General features: G+C 37.9%; 1 protein-coding gene across 2 annotated transcripts in view; it reads left to right on the top strand.

Annotated features, from left to right (window-relative positions):
• COL14A1 (collagen type XIV alpha 1 chain) overlaps positions 1-20,118 on the top strand; it is a 248,731-nt gene that overhangs the window by 52,681 nt on the left and 175,932 nt on the right. For both annotated transcript variants that reach the window (XM_072603195.1, XM_072603197.1), the window contains exons 7-9: positions 15,020-15,175; positions 16,639-16,758; positions 18,395-18,559. In XM_072603195.1, coding sequence (XP_072459296.1) covers positions 15,020-15,175; positions 16,639-16,758; positions 18,395-18,559 — 441 coding nt within the window. The remainder of the gene's footprint in view (positions 1-15,019; positions 15,176-16,638; positions 16,759-18,394; positions 18,560-20,118) is intronic.

The following is a 20,118-nucleotide window of genomic DNA, read 5'->3' as shown; positions in this document are numbered from 1 at the left end:
CAAGGTTACTTTCGTATGGAATTTACATTATGCCCTTAATCGTCTCCACAATAGAGGATATGCATATCGGCAAGGTAGCTGATCAGAAGCTGGGCCTAGCAATAAAGTGAAATGTGGCTGGGGGTGTATTGGTAAATGTTTCACAACTGATTCTCCAGAAAAAATATATGTACACAGGGCATGTTTTAAAGTTTAATCTGCATTATTATTATTTTCTCAATTACTTTCTTAAGGAAGACAATCACCAATTTGTTGATTTCTGTGGTGTGGATATTGAAAATTTAACAATTGGCTCTTGTGATCCAGTTCAGCTGACTCCAGCAACATTGCTAGAGCTCACCTAGATGAAGGGGGCCCCAGAAGGGGGAGGAGGAGGGTGATGGCAATAGGCAAACAAAGTCTATTTTCAGAATGAGATCCCAAGTTACTCCTAATTTCACCAAAGACATAATCCACTTCTCTGGAAGGACACAGAGGAATCATTGCTAGGAATCCTGCTTGGCACCACAGGCATTCACAGAGTGTAGACCAAGTGTGCTGGCATACCTGGCACACATTCTACACTCACGAGTGCTTGAAAGCAAACTGGCCATTACGTTGTGTTAATTCAGCTTCCTTCTGGTTGTTTCCTCAGTTCTGCATCTCATTTGGCTGAAGCTGAAGTATAGCAAGGAAATAACAAAGTTATTTTGTTTTTTGTTATTTAATTATTTGTTATTTAAATAACAAAGTGTGAAGGTTTAGCTGCTTTTCTAGGTCACTAGAGCATAAGGATAAATGGTGATTGCTAGAATGAAATCTGACATTAAGGCTTCTCAGAGTGAGCTCTTGGCACCAGTGAATGGACAGTCCTCCCTTTCTTCCTTCCTGCCTCCAACATTGCTCATGGAACTTATCAAAATTCCCCTCCAAACAATTTCAAATCATGGAACTTTTCATTTTGCTTCTGCCTTATTTCCTAAGAGAAAATTTTACAGGTTGTAAGGACTTTGGCTACAGCAGAATCATGGGAATGCTGACTCAGATCCAAGACTACAAGATCAGGGGAGAGGTTAGCAATACCTGATTCAGGTTAAGAAAGTTCATCTTTGCTGAATGAGTTTGTAAATACAGCCAGGGGAAGGAAGATGGATTTTTGTATCTCCTAAGCTTTCAGAATATCGTAATCTATATGATTTCAAGAATCAAAAAAAGCCTGATGTGTGTATACATATATGTATATGTGTATATATAGCTACATGTATGTATAGTGATATATACATACGTTTAGCTCTTTATGTGTATGTTTTCATATACATACACATGCTTACATGTATATATAGCTATATGTATAGTGATATGTGCATGTGTGTATATACATGTATATATACGCACATATATGTATCTATTGTTATATTACATATAGTGATGCATATATTTATATGTTTAACTTTCTGTGTATGTATGTTTACATAAAACTGAACACATATACACATATGTGTGCGTACTTAGCTATATGTATATATAGTGATGCATATGTATTTATATTCTAGCTCTCTCTATATGTATTGGATTATGTATTTATATACATGCACATATGTACACATACATATATGTATATGTGTATGTATGTACATATAGCTCTATATACATAGTGATATATGTTTATCTTAATATATGTATGTGTATGTGAGTATATACATATGCAGACACATATATGTGTATATATGTATGTATTATATACATTTATGTATACATAGCTATATGTGTATATGTAGTGATATGTATATATTTCTATGTAATTAGCTCTCTATGTATATGTATATGTGTGTAGATAGATAAATAGATAAATATACACATATGCATGCGCATACACATACACATTTAGCAAATATCTATTGAGCACCAGCTATGTGTTATCTACTCACCTGAGTGGAAAATTGTAATTGTGCTCTGAGGGCAAGGAGATAAGACTCCTATTACAGATCTCAATCATCTGCTCTGTGTAATGCCAAAGGACCATAATAAGGGTGAAAGGGCTTCATGCTAACTCATGTGTTGTGAAGCATCTCTGATATCTGTCAGCATAGGGAACTCTGTTTAAGACTTAGTTAAGTCCATGGATGTAGTCTGAGATATGTTGAGATTAAGTGACGTGTCTGGGTTCAGGCAGCTATTAAGACTCAAGGCAGGTCTTCTTGGACGTAAAGCAACATTTTATCTGTTATATCATACAGCATTGTGGTATGGTATGAAGAATGTTGGCCTCGGAATCCAAGGTACTGGGTTCAAAACCTTCCACTTACTAACTGGTTGAAATGGAGCAATCAGTTTCCTAATTTTAACCAAATCAAAAAGCAAACATTTTTTATGTATCTACTATGTGCCAGGCACTGATCTACCTTCAAAAATGAAACTGTCCTTACCTTTAAGGAGCTTACACTGTGTTATAACTCATAAGTTTATAAAAAGTAAATATAAGGTAGTTTTTTTAGGTGAGGATCAGGGAAGGCCTTATATAGGATGTTATACTTTAGCAGACCTTGACTTCTGAGATCACTTTTAGCTCCACATCAATGATCCTTTGAACTTAAAATTCTTATTAAATGAATGGACTGCTAGCCAGGTTCATTGACCTTCATGTCTTGTAATTTTCCCCCAATTATATCCTGTCCATCCTGAACAAGCAAACATAAATCTTAGTTTTCCCAGAAATAAGTGAAAAAATCCTTTTGTTTTCTCTCAGCACTCAAAAGTTGTTCGTCAAGTTGTTGTTGAGTCATTTTCAGTCATGCCCGACTCTTTGTGACCCCACTTGGGATTTTCTTGGCAGAGAAAGTGGTGTTGTTTGCCATTTCCTTTTCTAGCTCATTTTACAGATGAGGAAACTGAGGCAAACAGAGTTAAGTGACTTGCCTAGGGCCACACAGCTAGCGTCAGAGGCTGATTTGAATTCAGGAAGAGGAGTCTTCTTGATGTCAGGACCAGTACTCTATCCACTGGGCCATCTAGCTGCTGAGTTGAGTAAATGAATTATGGCAAATGAATTAACATATAAGACACTCTGTAAACCTTACTGCACTATATAAATGGTAGCTATCATCATCATCATCATCATCATCATCATCATCATCATCATCATCATTTCAATCAAAGACTTCTGCAGTGGCAAAGGCTTTTCATCTGGTTTAGGGGAATAAGTCCACAGTGGGAGCATTTAGAAATGCTTTCCTCCAAAGAATCTTCTGTTGTATTTCTAGTCTCAGCACCCAGTGGGCAGGCCAGTGGTATCACTGCGACAGATGCTTCTGCCTTAGGAGTCAACCTAGAGTCACTGTTTCTATGTTGCTGAGAACTTTGCTAACAGGGAAAATGGAGCTCCATTATCCAAATAACTGTGAGCATCTACAATAACCTGCAATATAACCCAGGGATAAAGGACCAATACTAAGTAAGATATAACCATGGTTCATTGTTGGGGATTCTTTACTTTTCAGATAAGTTTTTCAAATACTAGATGGTTTTAGCTCAAATAGCTTAGTCCATATTAGTATTTAATAATAAAATTAGTATTTAATAATAAAAATGGGAAATATCACTTTCCCCATACAAACTAAGCTTTTTGAAAAAAAAAAAGCCCTTTAGTTTTTAATATTGAAGAATGGTAGAAAAGAGCATTGTCAATTTTAAAATTAAGCAGATGTGCTCACATCTATCTTTGTTGATCAGTGCCTTGACTTTGTTACTTCAAAACAGACATCAAGACTGAAAGATGAATGGGTGAAAGGTGGGCTCTCAAATGGGATGAATATTAGATCAGGTGAACCTTTTGGTTCAATAGTTCCACAAACATTTATTGTGTCTTTCATATACTAGATACTGTGCTGTCTGCTGGGAATATAAAGATTAAAATGAAATAGTCTCTTTCAAGGAGTTTACACTCTGCTCTACTTGGAGGTTGGGGATGGGGAATGTAATATATTCAGAAATAAGTAAATGCAAAGTCTGTACCAAGTGTTATTTACGAATTCCCTCCACAATCTGTAGCAAGTCACTTAACTGCTAGGGTCTTAAGTTTCCTCAGCTATAAAATGAGAGGTCAGTAAATGTCTGAGGTTACATTTGAACTCAGACCTGCCTGTTTCCAGGGCCAGTACACTATCCACTGTACCCAGGTAAAAGGTAGAAATATATAATCAGTGTGGAAAGACAGGTTAGGTTCAGATTGTGGTGGCCCTTAAATGCCAACCAGAGGAGTTTGTACTTGATCCTCTGAATATAGAGAGCCACAGTAGTTTACTGAGGAGGTAAGGAATATGGTCAAATTTGTCCTGTAGGCAAATCAGGTTGATGATTTCTCCAAGTTTTGATTTCCTCATTAGTAAAATGGTGATAATACTATGTGTACTATCTAATAAGGTATTGTTATGAGGGTCAAATGAGGTCATGTATGCAAAATGCTTTACAAACATCAAAGCACTCTCATAAATAGAAGCTAGTATGATTATCATCATCATCCATGCAACAAGCCTATAAAGTAGGCAGAATAAACAAGAAATGAATTAAATGAATAAGAAGCAGTGTGGTGTAATAAACAGAGAACTGGACCTGAAATCAGAAAGACTTGAGTTCCAAATTCTGTCTCAGATAGTTAGTGACAGTGTCACGGTAACCCTCAGTTCCATCATCTGAAAGATGAGGGGGGAGGGTTGTACTGATGACCTATAAGCTTCCTTCCAGCTCTCAATCTACGATCCTGTTGCATTTGAATTGGGCATTATAATTGACAAAGCACTTTCCTCTCTAAGACTCTGTGAAGCAAGAGGTAGAAATATCATCTTCAAGATTTTTTTTTTAGTAATTCATTGAAAGACACACAGCTAGAGGAGCAGAGCTGGGGCTTGTAACTCTATCTGTCATTTCCAAAATCAACTTTCTTTTCCAATCTGGCTATAACCATTAAGATGCTGGATATTGGACCAAGACTTTCTTTCCCAACCCAGGCTAGGGAATTATCACCCATCATTTTTAATTGAACAAACAATGTTACATGGTTTTTCTAAACAGGCTACATTATGTATAAGATCTTTGGAAACATGTGTTGGTGGGTGGTAACATAGTTTGTTCCGTGAATACAGTTGTGCTGGGAGAGTGATTGACAATCCAAATACCCCAAGGCCAGATTCAGCAAATATTTGGAGAGGCTAAAGAAGTGCACTGACATATATGCATATTTGTTAATTTTTTGGTACTGTTAATGTTTTTCATCTTTTTCACTTTTCATCCATCTCCTTGTTCCCTTTCTCTCAACTATGAGTGAGTCAATGAGCCCAAAGGTTGATTGCCTTTGTGTGATGTGAAGTTTATAAAAGTATCTAGCACACTCTGGCTTATTTGTGCAGATGAAGATGAGCATTGAATGAGATCCTGGCAGATAATCCATATGCCAGCAGTCTCTCTTGCATGCTTACTTCAAGGATGCAAATGCATACATACCCAGCCACCCAACCCTGGTCCATCAGATCATGCCCTGACCAGTGTGTCCTGTCCAGAGGACACATTCTAAGCTGCCTTCACCCTTCCTTTGCCGGTAGCAGCTGCTGACCCTAGGGTGTTGGTATAAAAAAACCCAGCAACATGGGGAAGAAAGCAAAGGCAGCAGCACACAGGGTCATGAGACATGGATGCGGAGCGATTTCATATACAAATAATTGTGTGGTTTTATTGGGGGCTGAGCAGAAGGTTTTAGTTTCCCCGGCTGACTACTTACTATTATCAATGATTTGACACTGTGGCTTTTTAAAGGACTTGTTCATTAAAAATGCCGAGCCTCTGGGAATTTGGTTATAACAATTCACTTGAGTAGTGGTTTGTTATTTGCCCATATGAGAATATCATTTCATTCCTATGCTTTACTCAACCTATCCAGCTTTTCACCAAGCCATCAGATGCTAGCCAATATATTAGCACATTGCCATCAGTCTTATATGTCATACTTCTTTCCCTCTATCTCTGCTTTCTACCACCTTTTTGCTGGGGGCGTCATAATCTAGAAAGGGTATGACAAACTAGAACACTGTGACTTCATACAAAACTTTATGGCAGCCTAGACCCAAGCTCATATCCTGACCATGACTGCCCAAGATGTATTCTCTCCCTCTAGTAGCATGAAAACTCTTTGAGGTCAGGAAATGGCTTACTTTTGTATTTGTATCCTCAGCAGGTAGCATGGTGCCTGACACATAGTAGGTACTTAATATATACCTGCTGATTGATCCTTAGAGCCCCATTAAAGAGAAAGCAGTAGCTTGGGGAATGTTAATGAGTTTATGAAAAGTTGTATAATGCCATTTGTTATAAGACAGCTGAACTAAGGTGGCTCTGAACTGGATACATTATTAATGGTAAGATTACAAGATACATTATTCTTTTGATATGAGTATTCTCTCCAATGGGGTGATGAAATGGGTAGAGCACTGGGTTCAGAATTAGGAAGAGTCATCTTTGTGAGTTCAAACCTGGCCTCAGACTCCTACTAGCTGTTCTAGGCAAGTTACTTATCCCTGTTTGCCTCAGTTTCCTTACTTGTAAAATGAGCTGGAGAAGTAAATGGCAAATCACTCCAGTATCTTTACCCAGAAGTCAGGTATAACACAAAAGGGGTCACAAATAGTCAGGCATGACTGAACAACAACATTCTACTCCAATATGGAAATTGCACTTTTGTAGATGGACCTTTTCTCTTGCTATGGATGAAATCATATCTCCCCTCAATGTCTTCATTTCCTCACCACTGCTTCCTCAGTCCTTTGCAATAATATCTTGATTCTTGCCATAATCCTAAAAACACTGATGATCCAAGTGGGCAAATCTAATAGCCTTCTTTTAGTCTTCATTTTCTTTGGCTTTTGTGAACTGTTTGGCACTGTTGACTCTTCCTTCTGGATACTCTCTCCAACCTAGAATCTCTAACACTCCTTTTACCAGAATAACCACTCCTTCTCTCTCCTTAGTTGGTTCTACAGTCTTTCATTTCCTCTTGCTGTGGATGTTCTCCAAGATTTGGCCTTAGCTCTTTTCTGTATAGCTATTCTTTCATTTGCCAACCTTCTTCATCCCCACAGCTTCAGCTACCCATTTCTATGTATATGTCTCCTAAGTAGGCATTTCTCATCCTGACACCTTTTCTCAGTTCCAGACTTATACTCCTAACTTTCAAAACATCTTAACTGGATGTCTTACTAGCACCTCAAACTTGACATATCTAAGACTGAGATCATTATCTTTTCACCTAAATCTTCTTCTTTTGATCTCACTATTTCTGCCTTAGTTTCCACCATTCAGTCACTCTCTTAGGTTCTTAACCTTAGTATTATCTTTGACTCTTTCCTCTCTCATCTTTCACCAATCATTTTCCATGCCTTGACAATTTCACCTCTGTAGTATTGCTTAGGGAAGCTAGTTGATACAGTGGGAAAGGGACCTAAAGTCAAAAAGACTCATCTTCCTGAGTTAAAATCTGGCTTCAGACTCTTGCTAGCTGAGTGACCCTGGGCAAGTCACTTAATTCTGTTTGCCTCATTTTCCTCATCTATAAAATGAGCTGGGGAAGGAATTGGAAAACCATTCCAGTATCCTTGCCAAGAAAACCCCAGTTGGTGTCATGAAGAGTTGGACAAGACTGAAAAATGACTCAACTCAACAGTGTCTCCTAGGTGGCTTTCCTTTGGTATCCCCATAGCAATCATTTTACTGATGGTCCCCATTACAACGCTCTTGGACTATGGCAAAATCCAACTAATGGGACTTTTTTCTTTCTCTATCATCATGCTAACTCATCCATTAGTACCTGGGGGAAGTGATGGAAGAGAGTGTTTTCTTTGGAAGTCATATTCTCACAATTTAAGGGATTCTTGACTAGAAATTCATGGACTTGCTTTTTTAAAAAAATATTTTGATAACTCTATGTAAATATATTTGTTTTGCTTTGTAAATTCCATGTATTTTATGTATTTAAAAACATTATTTTGAAAAGGGGTTCATACGCTTCATCAGACTCCCTGAGTGCATGATATTAAAAAAAGCTAAGAACTCTGCATGACTTCATATTTATTTGATTTCTATAGTATTCAGGAGACTATGGACATGAGGCAATTGAGGGGGTCATTTTTTCTTTGTTTGCTTTGCTATGACCAATTTGATGTATTTATGAAATGCTTACATGTTCAGAACTGTCCATGGTAATGGAATGACCTGCTACCCACCTCTTCCTCAGGCCCCTTTCAAGATGTAGTTAAGGATGGCTATGAATCTTGACCCCACTCATTTGAATCACTTGGGATTGCAATAATCATGAGTCCTCTGTTTGGCATTTAAAGCTTTCCTACTTTTTCAGTCTTCTTATACATTACTCCCCTTTGAATAGTTTAGGATCCAGCTACCCTGTCCTACATGCTGTTCCTCACATGTGGCAATCCTTGTTCCAATTCCATGCCTTTGTTCAGGCTATCCCCTATCCTTGGAATGCTCTGCCCCTTCCTCTTTACCTCTCTTTCCTTCCTTCCATCCCACCTTCTGGAGAAGGACTTTCTTGGTTGCCCTGCTGTCAATGCCTTTCTGTTGACTTACTTTTTATTTACACTATGTATCTTGGATATTCCCAATTATTTGCATGTTACCTCCCTCATTAGAATGTACACTCCTTGAGGTCAGGGACTGTTTTTGTCTTTCATTGTATCCCTAGGACTTAGTATGGTGTTCAATACATAGAAAATACTTGATAATGCTTGTTGACTGATTGACCTCTAACTTTTAGCCATTTAGCTGGGCACTCTCTACAGCTGGTACAGAGCTTAACGTTGAGACTGGAATATTCTTGAGGCCAGAATGGAAGCAGGAGAACCACCCACCAGCTTCTAGGAGATTAGGACAAAGATGGATGAAGCTCAATCCCTAGAAACTGGCAGTGGTGACTCTGATTCTGTGCAGTCTCTGAGATATACTCCTTGGGAATCTGGCTACATAGCAAGTACATTGAAAAAAACATCATTTAGTGAGTGAATAGCTTCCTGTGTTGGGCTGAACCATGGGCTCCCATCAGGGCAACTGGTGCCAGGCCACAAAATTGGAATCATTTCTGGTCTTTCCTCCCATATAAAAATATGCAGCTAACCTCAATCTATTAGACATCTTCTAGGCCATGTCTAATCCTATATACACAATTTTACATTTGTATGAGTGTTTGCAGCTTCTTTATCTTATCTTGTATGCTCCCTATGACAACTGTCAGAAGTAGGGAGGTCATTTATGTGATTTTTTTTTAACAGATGAGGAAACTGACATTCAGATAGCTGGAGTCACTATACCATGGACAACATATTTAGGATATGGAAGAACCAGGATTGGCACCGAAGTCTTATGGCTTCCAATATTGTGAGCTTGTCATGCAATGAAAAATAAAGATATTATATTTTCTAGTTTATATTTTTATTTAGCAAGAAAAGACTTAGTACTTATGATCTGCAGTTTGTATGGATTAGGCTACATATGCAGGGTTTGGCAAACTATGACTTGTGGGCCAGATCTGGCCTGCCTTTTGTTTTTGTATACCCAGCAAGTTAAGAATGTAAGCTCCTGAGCTGCACAAAAACAGACATTTGGCTGGTGGGCTGTAGTTTGTTGTTTTTGTTTGTTTTATTTAGGTGCCACATTTTAAGAAAAATCTTGAGAACCTGGAATGCATCCAGGGGTCAGGGTCTGGGGCAAACACGATGGTGAGGAATCTTGGAAATCATGCTATATGAGGAGGAATTGAAGCAATGGGGACATTTTAGCCTCAAAATTAAGGAGAGATATAGCAGTTCCCTTCAAATACTTGAACGTCTGTCATGTCGTTGGTATAATATACTTATTTTATGCTGTTCGAAAAGGCAGAACTAAGGCTTTTTGGGTGGAAGTTATTTCAAAGCCACTTTTGGCTTAATATCAGGAAGAACTTCCTAATAATAAGATTTGTTTAAAACTGAAATAGTCTGCCTTGGGCAGTCAGGCACTCCAAGGATCTGTTTGATCAGATCCAGCTGTTTACATGTTACATTCTTTTATGATACTTACCATCCAAGAGTTGTAGCTCGCAAGTAGAAATTTCATGACCATCTGTCTTGGATCTCTTGGAGGATCTCTGGGTAAGAAGTTAGATTAGAGAATCTCTAAGAACTGTACCAGTGTTAAGTTCTTTAATTTTGTAAAACTCTGCAGTGATTGAGATAAACTCATCTGCTAGATGATAGAACAAATAAATCTGTCAAAGTTGGTGTTATTCCATAGATGACAAAAGTCTTTTTTTTTATTCTTCAAGGACTCCATCCTTCATCTTTTCATGTGTACTTGTTTTATGGGATTACCTAAGGTCCTTTCAGTAGTAGCACTGTGACATTTCTATTGAAATGCTCTACAAGGGCAAGTTTCAGATATGTTTACCATGAATTTAGAATTAAAAAAAAACATATGGAAAACTGAATTTAATTCACTTAGAGGCAATTTAAGTAAAAATAGTATTCTGTCATCGTTCCTTCAGATGTCTGAGTTATTGGATTAAATCCTTGCCTATTTGGCCATTTTCTTAGTTTCCTAGGGAAAAAAGAAAAGATCAGACTGATAAAGAAAGCTGAACATTTGTGCTGATGTCATTATACAGTAAATGATTGTTTTTCATTCAGTTCCAGTTTCAAGTCATGGGAAATGTCAGTGAACACAAGCTAGGCTAGTTTAGCCAAGTCTGATGACTAGATATCGTCAGATACCTCAAGCTGATTGGGTGTCTTGATAGCAAGAAAGATTACATCTCATGAAGGATATGTGATTTTTTTTTTAAATGTATAAAAGTGGGCCTGTAACTTGTTTGATAGTTCAAAAAGCTTTTCTTGGAAAACAGCAACTCTTGCTTCCTTTTACTTGAAAATGTTAATGCTATAAACAAAACTAATCCACAGAAGAGATTTTTTTTTCCTTAAGGAATCTAGGTGGTTCAGTGAATAAAGATAGACTTGGAGTCAGAAAGAGCAGAATTCAAATACAGGTTCAGACCCTGGGAGTCACTTAACTTTTCAATGACTCAGTTTCATCCTTTGTAAAATGGGGATAATTAGAGCATCTTATCTCCTAGGATTGTTGTAAGGATCAAATGAGATCATATTTGTAAATCATTTTGTAAAACTTAAAGTGCTATGTGAATGGTAACTATTATTACTGTAATTTTACATTAGCATTAAGTTTGAATGCTGTTAAATGAATAGAGAGGAATCATGTTGTAGTGGAAAGAGAGCCTGCTTTAGAGTCCGAAAGACCCAGTTTGAGTCCCTTCTTGAGTTCATTATCTGTTCTGACTCTGCCATATACTGACTGTGAGATCCTGGGTGGGTCACTTAACTTTTCAGCCTCCAAGGCAACTCTTTGAGGATATGTTTTAGAGTAGTTGCCTCTGTTTTGGTAATTAGTTCTCCCAGAGTTCCCTGCATCAAAAAGGTATATAGATATGCTGACATTTGAAGGGTAGTAGAAAGAACACTGGACAAGGCATTTCAGAGTTGGAAGGTCTTGGTGAGCATCTAGTCTAATCCATACCAGAAAAATTATCTCATCTATGTTGTACCTGGCAAATAGTCATCTGTTATGTTCAGTTCTGACTCTTTGTGACCCCATTTGGGGTTTTCTTGACAAAGATACTGGAGAGGTTTGCCATTTCCTTCTCTAGCTCATTTTACAGGTGAGGAAACTGAGGCAAACAAGGTTAAGTGACCTGCCCAGGGTCATACAGCTAGTAAGTGTCTGAGGCTGGATTTGAAGTCAGAAAAAGGAATTTTCCCAATTCTAAGCCTCAGCATTCAATCTACTCTGCCACCTAGCTGCCCAAAGTAGGTATCTAGGCTTTGACAAAAAAACCTCCAGTAATGGGGGTCCCATTTGAAGTGGGACTATTTTTTGTTGGCCCATATTCTTCCCCCATATAAACTTCTGAGATTTGTCCTTAAGCAGGAGACCCTTGGGTGCAAGTTGAATCAGAATCCCAATTACTGGCCTAAAGTTTTTAAAGTCACCTGTCATCAGGAAGAGCCTTATCTGTGTATGTATATAGAGCACTTAGAGATGTTACCTGGGTCTGGAAATTTACCTGCCACTAAGGACAGACGACTGTTGTCAAGGCAAATCATACAAGTATTACAAAAAACAGAACTGCATCTTCATGAAATACTACTGGTAACAACTGACTTCAGGTAATACTTTAAAATTTGAAGAGTTTTTGACATCTTTATCTCATTTGAGCTCACAACAACTCTGTGAGGTAGTTACTATAGGTATCATTATGCTCATTTTACAGATGAGCAAACTGAGGTCAGGAGTGGGTAAATGACTTGCCCATAGTCACACAGCTAGTAAATATCTGAGGCCAAATTTGAACTTGGGTCTTCTTGATCCCAGGCCAAATACTCTTATCTACTGTGCCATTTAGCTGCTTCTGGGGTACAAGGTCATAAGGGTGGAAGCTTGAGTTCTGGTTGGAGGTGGAAAATGAATAACCTGAAAGCTACCCATAGCCTTTTGAGAAAAGATAAAAGCTATTCTATCCCCAAAGTGAAAAAAATGGAGAATTTGGGCTCATGAAGAGTCATCTCATTCAAATTAGTCTCTTTACCCTGCCCAAGGTAGGCTACTTCAGAAAACTGAGTTGACTCTCACTTGATGACATTTTACAGTCTTCCATTGGGGGAAAAAATGTTCCTTGAGTAATAAAATTGGATTATGTTTGTGCTGATGGCTGCCATATTTGGGGGGACAAAAGAAATATCAGAATTTGATCTATAGTTGGGTTTGATTTCCAGGTCCTAGTAGGACATCTTAGGCATTGCAGGTCAATTCCAGTTTTCTATAAGGAAGCTTCAGGTAGAGGCTTTTTGTCACCCAACAACTTGTCTTCACTGTGACTGACTAGATTCGGGATGCTTCTGACTCTCCCTTGTACCTCTTCTTCTGCCTAGCATTAATTCATTTCTCAGAAACGTGAGATGCCCAAATTTAGAGATATCTCTGTGCCGTATGTTCACATGAACTGTTTGTGCCTGAGTCGTGGCCTTCTGAGATCATATTGGTCTGATCAGCCACAGTTGGAGGCACTTGACACTCGACCTTGACCCCAACGTAATGATGTTATTTTGGGCCTCTTCAAGAAAGAAGGACAACAACCAACAAATTTGTCTCTCACTTATTCAGCTACAAACTCCATAACCTTCTCCAATCTCTCATTACCTGGCAGAAGGGATTTGATAAAGATAGTTTTTCATAAGATTTTGGTTTTGAGTTATATAACCTGAGGTATATGGGTTGTTGCCACACATCTCTGGTGTAGGGGCTTGCTGAACTCTTTGCAAGGCTACTCATTCACCTTCGGTATCTACCTGGCACTCAGCTCTTACCTATAACTCCAAGAAGCTATAGCTTGATAAATACCCTGGTAAATCATCTAGGCTAACAAGTTAAAGTAAGGTTGAGGTTGCTTGACAAGCCTCAGACCCATCAGTGAGTTAGGGAGGTGTCAAATGGATGGATGAGAACAATTTGTTCCAATGGCCACGTAGACAACTGAAGCAGGCACTGTAGAGTCCTTAGAGCTTGGTCAGACATCAAAGAAGCTGAGGTCATCCACTGTATCCCCGCCATCACTGGTCTTGCCACTGGGCTTCAGTGACTCTGGAAGAGAAAGTGAGGCTAACAACTTTGTTCAACCTTGCTTTGCTACAATCTAATTCACTTGCAAGTCAAGACATCGCCCATGATATCACTGGTTCTCTTCAAGAACATAGGGCAAACAATAAATTTAGTCTTGGTGCTATGGATCTAGATGCTTAATTTGTATAGAGGGTTTTTCAGCCAGAAAGAAGGATCCTGATGTACCAAGTATATGTAGAACTGATCTAAAAATGTTGAAATTCCTTTGGCAAAATGCTGTCTGCTTGATATAGAGACGAATCTATTTAACTGCTCATCTATTTGAATATTTCAATCATCCTAGCATCAGAACTTTATTATTATATAGGCCAGGCCAACCAAGGGGATTTGAGTTTGGAAATGGTCCTGGTCCTGCTACAAACTCTATCCATTTTAGGTATAGTCTAAATTCCACCCTCAGTCCCTTTTTATTATTTTTGTTTCAGTCTCTTCAAAACGAAACACTTGGATCTGTTCTTTCACCAAAACTTGGATTTATTCTTTCCTTGAATTCATGAAATCCACGTTTCTCTCCTGGTATTTCTTCCCTCTAACACAAACTCTGAATGCAAGAGTTCAGACTGCTAACTGGGAATCTTCCAATCTTAATTTGCCTTTACCCCACCCCTAGACATCACTTAGATCTTTTCCTGGAGAGAGGCTGCAGGACAAAGCCCAAAATTTTATCACAAAACACAGACACCATGTTGTAGAATAGCTGAAAGCAAGGTATAAGTTGCCAGGGTGGTGTGAAGTTGCCAGCATTTTTCTAAAGTATTTCCAGATTATTGGCTTTATACTCTCTAATCATGCCTATGTTTTTCTCTTAGTAAAATGAATTTGGGACAGCTGGTGGCACAATGGATAGAGTGCTGGGTCTGGAGTCAGGAAAACATCTTCCTGAGTTCAAATCCAGCCTCCGACATTTACTAGTTGTGTGACCCTCGGCAAGTCACTGAACTCTGTTTACTTTGGTTTCCTCATCTGTGAGATGAGCTAGAGAAGGAAATGGCAAACAACACCACTATCTTTGGCAAGAAAATCTCATGTGGGGTCATGAAGAGTTGAATATGACTGAAAAATGACTTAACAACAACAATAAGAATGAATTCAAGAGAATGATCATAAAAATTTGCAGACATTCCTTTAATGAGAATCAGACTGGTCTTAGTTTTAAGCTATGGAAGGTGAACCTGAAGGAATTTAAAACATAGTCACTGGTATGTATTTTCCTTTCAATTAATAGATCACAATTTATTCCCCTTACTTTTATTTGCAGAAAACACATTTATATGCAAAACTCCAGCCATTGCTGATATTGTGATTCTAGTAGATGGCTCATGGAGCATTGGGAGATTCAACTTCAGACTGGTTCGCCTTTTCTTGGAAAATTTGGTGACAGCCTTCAATGTTGGAGAAAATAAAACTCGGATAGGTAATGTTTATGGCTTTACTGATATCACTGACAATAATTTAATGTAAAATTCTTCAATGATCAGACGTTACAGATATAGTAAGACCCCTTTCTACAGTGGTTTCCGATAGATGCTGCCACTTTGGAATGTGTGGTTGTTGTCTAATATGGCACTCTTAACTATAGTACAACTAATGATATGGGCTTCTTTTTCTCTTACATTCAATGACTCTTTAAAGAAGTCATGAGCATTTACAAGGTGAAAGAGCAAACATGGAATCTTACTTGGGCTTGCCTATGTCAATACTTCAGGGATCTGTGATTTCACTGGTATGGATGCTCTCTCCATTGAGATAAATTGCAGTCTCTCTCAGCTTTATTAGATGGCCCATGGAGGCTCTTGTAGTAGAAAAGTTCATCATTCCAAAACCAGACTGGGGATGAGCTCCTCCAGATTTAGCTAGACTAGTTCTTGCAAAGGCAGTCTTTCTGTCTTCCCTACCTGATGTGGCTTTTAAGAAATCTAGGATCAGTTCCAAACCTCAAGGCTACTGATAGAGGGAAAATTAGCTGCATTGTATTTAGAATTCATAGGCAGTACGTCCTAGACCACTGGCCTAGGAAGATTTGCATTCAAATACCATCTCTGACACATATTAGCTCTGTGACCCTAGGTGAGGCACTTAATTTCCCAGAGCCCCAAGTAGCTTTTAAGACCATACATTGAAGAGCTGTAGATCTACTTTGGGAGAGGAAGCTTCCTCTACACCAATGAAATCATACATCCTGATCTTCCTCCTCCCTCCCTCCATTTTTTTTTAGAATAAATAACATTACTAACTTTGTTTTTTCAAGTACAGAATTATAATTATTGAGATTCAAAACACAGCCTTCTATTTTTTTAAAGCTTAAAGATATTAAAAATTAATGGACATTCTTTTACAATTATAAAGTTATAGTTAGTTGAATAATCAATCCTTCATCATCTGCGGTTAGGGATGGAGGCCCTGTGAGAAATCAAATCCTCCCAAATGTGGAACTAAGAAAATTGGACACAGTTTCACAGTCCAAGAGAAGTTTTGCCAAATTAAGGCTGGCCAAGAAATCTGCCGGAAACCTTTGAACAATACATTAATTTCATCTTGTAACTCATGATTTAACTTCTTTAAAGAGTCATTGAATAAAGTCATTCCTTTTGGAAATGAAAAGGCAAATTCTGGTCATTTTGACTGCGCGCAAATTAAGTAAATCACATCGTCAGTAACGAATTGGCTTCCCACTTTGGTCAGAAAATATGAGTTTTCTTAGCAGATGGGTATGTACTGGTTGTATAGGTTGATGGAATTCTTTTCTATGAAAAACACATCCAGTTAGTTCTTCAAAGAAGTAAACTACAGAGAACATTTTGTTTAGAGGAATCTATTAACCACAGTTCAGTGGCAAGTTCATCTGTTGCCATGGGCATCTTCCTGTTTCTTTATTAGGCCTGGCACAATACAGTGGTGACCCTCGGATAGAGTGGCATCTGAATACCTTTAGCACCAAGGATGCAGTGATCGATGCTGTCCGCAATCTACCATACAAGGGAGGAAACACCTTAACAGGTATTTCTTTGTGTGCTGGTCACCTATCTTAGTAGCTCTGCTTCTCCTAGACAGTCCTTCCATTTCTCTGTACTGCTACATAATAGAATCTGTTTAACATGTTTTAACTATTCTATTGCTAAAAATACTTGGGTTTCTTCTACCCCAAATATAACATTGGGAGGTGAAGCTGGGAGATTTCTTCCTTCTTCTTAGCGAAAAAAAAAAAGCAATTGGAGTCCCAAAGAAGACTGCACTAGACCAAAAGGAAATATAGTATTTTGACTTGCCAATCTCAGGGAGTGTGCTTGAACCTTATTCTTTATGCGGTTTATCTCTTCTTGTCTCTAAATTTAAATTCTTTTTAAAAAAATTAGAAATTAATTAATTAAAAAAATAATTAAAAATTAAAAAACCTCTTTCCTCAGGGAAAAGTAATTCCTGTCAGAGCTCCAAAAGACATAGTCATCACCTTTTATTTTTCAGCCAATTCTCAATGGCCAGTTCAGCCAGTCTACAGAAAATGGTTCTGTAGACTAAGGTTAATGAGAAAAGTAATATAGAAAGTTTTCTTATTTTTTTGATGGTAGATCAATGCTATTTTTTCTCCCAAAAGTCAATGAGTAAAATGTGAATGAAAAGAAAATATAAAAGAAGCCAAATTCTGAGTGATTATACGGACCCATCTTTGTCCCAGAAAAAGGCTAATGAAATATAATCATCTCTTCTCAACAGATACAGAAGTTTACAGGTGTAGACCTCTGCATACCCTGTCAGACATGGATGGTCATGTGCTGATTGGTTTTATGTAACTCTTTTTCTTTGTCGCAAGAGAAGGCTTAAGTGCTGTTGGATGGGCGTGTTGTGTTACATCTAGATAGAACTGGAGAGGTAGAAAGCGTGGTGCTGTGAAAAAACCAGAGTCTAGACTTAGAGTCAGAAGGCTTGGCTTTGAACCCTGCCTTCAATACTGACTAGCTGTGTGGCCTTGCTGTGGATTTCAGTTTCTTTATCTTTAATAAGAAGGAATTGGACTCAGTTAACTCTAAGATCCCTTCCAGTTCTAAATCTGTGATTCTGTGACTACAGTATAAAACAAAATTCATCAATAAACCTTTTTTTTTTAAAGGCAACAAACACTCTCCAACTCAAACAAAATGCATCTGGTCATTGGCTTTAAAGGCTAAGGTACTGTTGAAATCATAGTTTTTAAGAAGGAATTTAATGACATTTTCATTAGCCCACTAAAAAATCATTTAGTGCTTCTGTGGTAGGCCTGGTTTTCTTAGTCGGAAAATGATAAAGGAGAATGGAAACAATTATCATGTAGCATTTTAATAGGTGTTTCCCCCATAATCCTTTGCTTCAGAAAATCATCATGGAGCTGCTATTACTAAAACTGTTATTCTGGCTACTTTTTAAATTTTAGTCCCTAAAATAATGCTATGTTTTATTTTTCTTATTCTTTACTTTGGTGTGGACCTGAATTTCTTCCCTTGTATTTGATCTATTAAGCCTGAAGCCTTTTTAAATGAGTTTTTGCCTGTTGTAAACATATTATTTCAAATCCATAAGCTATCTTTGGTTTTAAGATTAAATTTTACAGATTAGAAAGACTGTTTTGTTAGTGACTATAACTTAATTTTTATACTTCCAGGTCTTGCCTTAAATTTCATTTTTGAAAATAGTTTTAAACCAGAAGCAGGAGCAAGAACTGGAGTATCCAAAATTGGCATCTTGATCACAGATGGAAAATCTCAAGATGATATTATCCCCCCATCAAAAACTCTACGTGATTCTGGGGTTGAGCTCTTTGCGATTGGTAAGTAGTATCTTATTTGGATATTTTAATAGTGGTCGGTAGACAGAAAATCATCTTTTTTTCCCCTGGATGTAGTGAAACGACCATTAGAATTCAACTTTGAAGATCTGGATTCTTTTTTTCTAACTTTGTTACCAACTTTCTCTGTAAGTACCTGCCCATCACTTAAACCTATTTTTATCTCAGTTTCTTTACCTGTAAAAAGTAACAACCTTGTATACCTCCTAGGTGGAAGGACAAGATGAGATCAGGTAGAAGTAATTGGAAAAGCATCATGTGCTGTGCAAATATGGATACTGGTTTTAATAACATTTTAATCAAATAGATCTTTTTCTTGGTGTTTATGTAAGTTAGGCAACCCTGTGGATAGAGTACCAAACTTGGCATCAGCACACCTGAATTCCAATCCAGCCTCAGACATTCACTAGCTGTGGGACCTTGGGCAAATCACCTAACCTCTGTTTCCTCAAAGGTAAAATAAGGACAGTAATAGCACCCACTTCCCAGGGTTGTTGTGAGGATCAAAGGAGATAATAATAATTAATAATAATAGCTAATACTTATAGAGTGCTTACTAGATGCCAGGCACTGTGCTAGGCACTTCATAATTATTATCACAGTTGATCCTCACAACAACCCTGGGAGTTGGATGCTATTATTATCCTCATTTTACAGATGAGGAAATTAGAGCAAATAGAGGTTAAGTGACTTGCCCAAGATCATACAGCTAGCAAGTTTCTAAGTCTAGACTGGAATTCAGGTCTTGTTGACTCCAAGTCTGGCACTCTATGCCACCTAGCTGCTGTGTATAATATTTCTAATGTACTTTGCAAACCTTAAAGTACTATAGAAATGATAGTTGTTATTTATGATTATGACGGTCATGTCTGCATATTACCTATTTGCTGACAGAGATAATTGGGAGAAAATTAGAAAAAGAAAATTCCCGAAGAGTTGTAGCTAGACAGTGCTGGAGAGAGTCCAGAGAACAGGGGGCAACTTGATGAGAGGCGCAGGAGAACATGCATTAAGAATGTTGGGTGAAGAACAGGTTTGAATAAAGCATCTTGAATTTGTTGTATTTTTCAAGGGAGAGACAGATTTTACATGGTGCAGACTCATAGCTGTGAGTGAAGTCTTCCTTTTTCATTCTGCTATATCTGTGATAAGGTTCATCTGCTTTCATGTTTGTTATATCAAAATATAAAAAATTAAGAGAATTATTTGAAAGAACTGAGAATAAAATACAATATATCAACATATTTTTTAAAATAAAGAACTGAGAATTGTTGGCCTGAAGAAGAGAAATCTTAAGGGGGTGGGGAGTTTTCTTTAAGTGTGTGAAGGATCTCACATAGAAGAGGGATTAGATTTATTGGCCCCAAAGAACTTGTGAATCCAAGTAGCTGAGGCAGATTTTGGATGGATTTAAGAAGAAAATAAAACAACTTCCCAGCAATGAAAACTGTCCAAAAGAAAAATGGGACTCCTCAGGAGTTAATGCGTCTCCTGCACCACTGGAGGTCTTCAGGCAGAAGACGGATTGTTAGGGATACCAT

The sequence above is a fragment of the Notamacropus eugenii genome, chromosome 4 (assembly GCF_028372415.1).
Source record: "Notamacropus eugenii isolate mMacEug1 chromosome 4, mMacEug1.pri_v2, whole genome shotgun sequence".
NCBI lineage: Eukaryota > Metazoa > Chordata > Mammalia > Diprotodontia > Macropodidae > Notamacropus > Notamacropus eugenii.
This window is presented reverse-complemented; position numbering and strand designations above follow the sequence as displayed.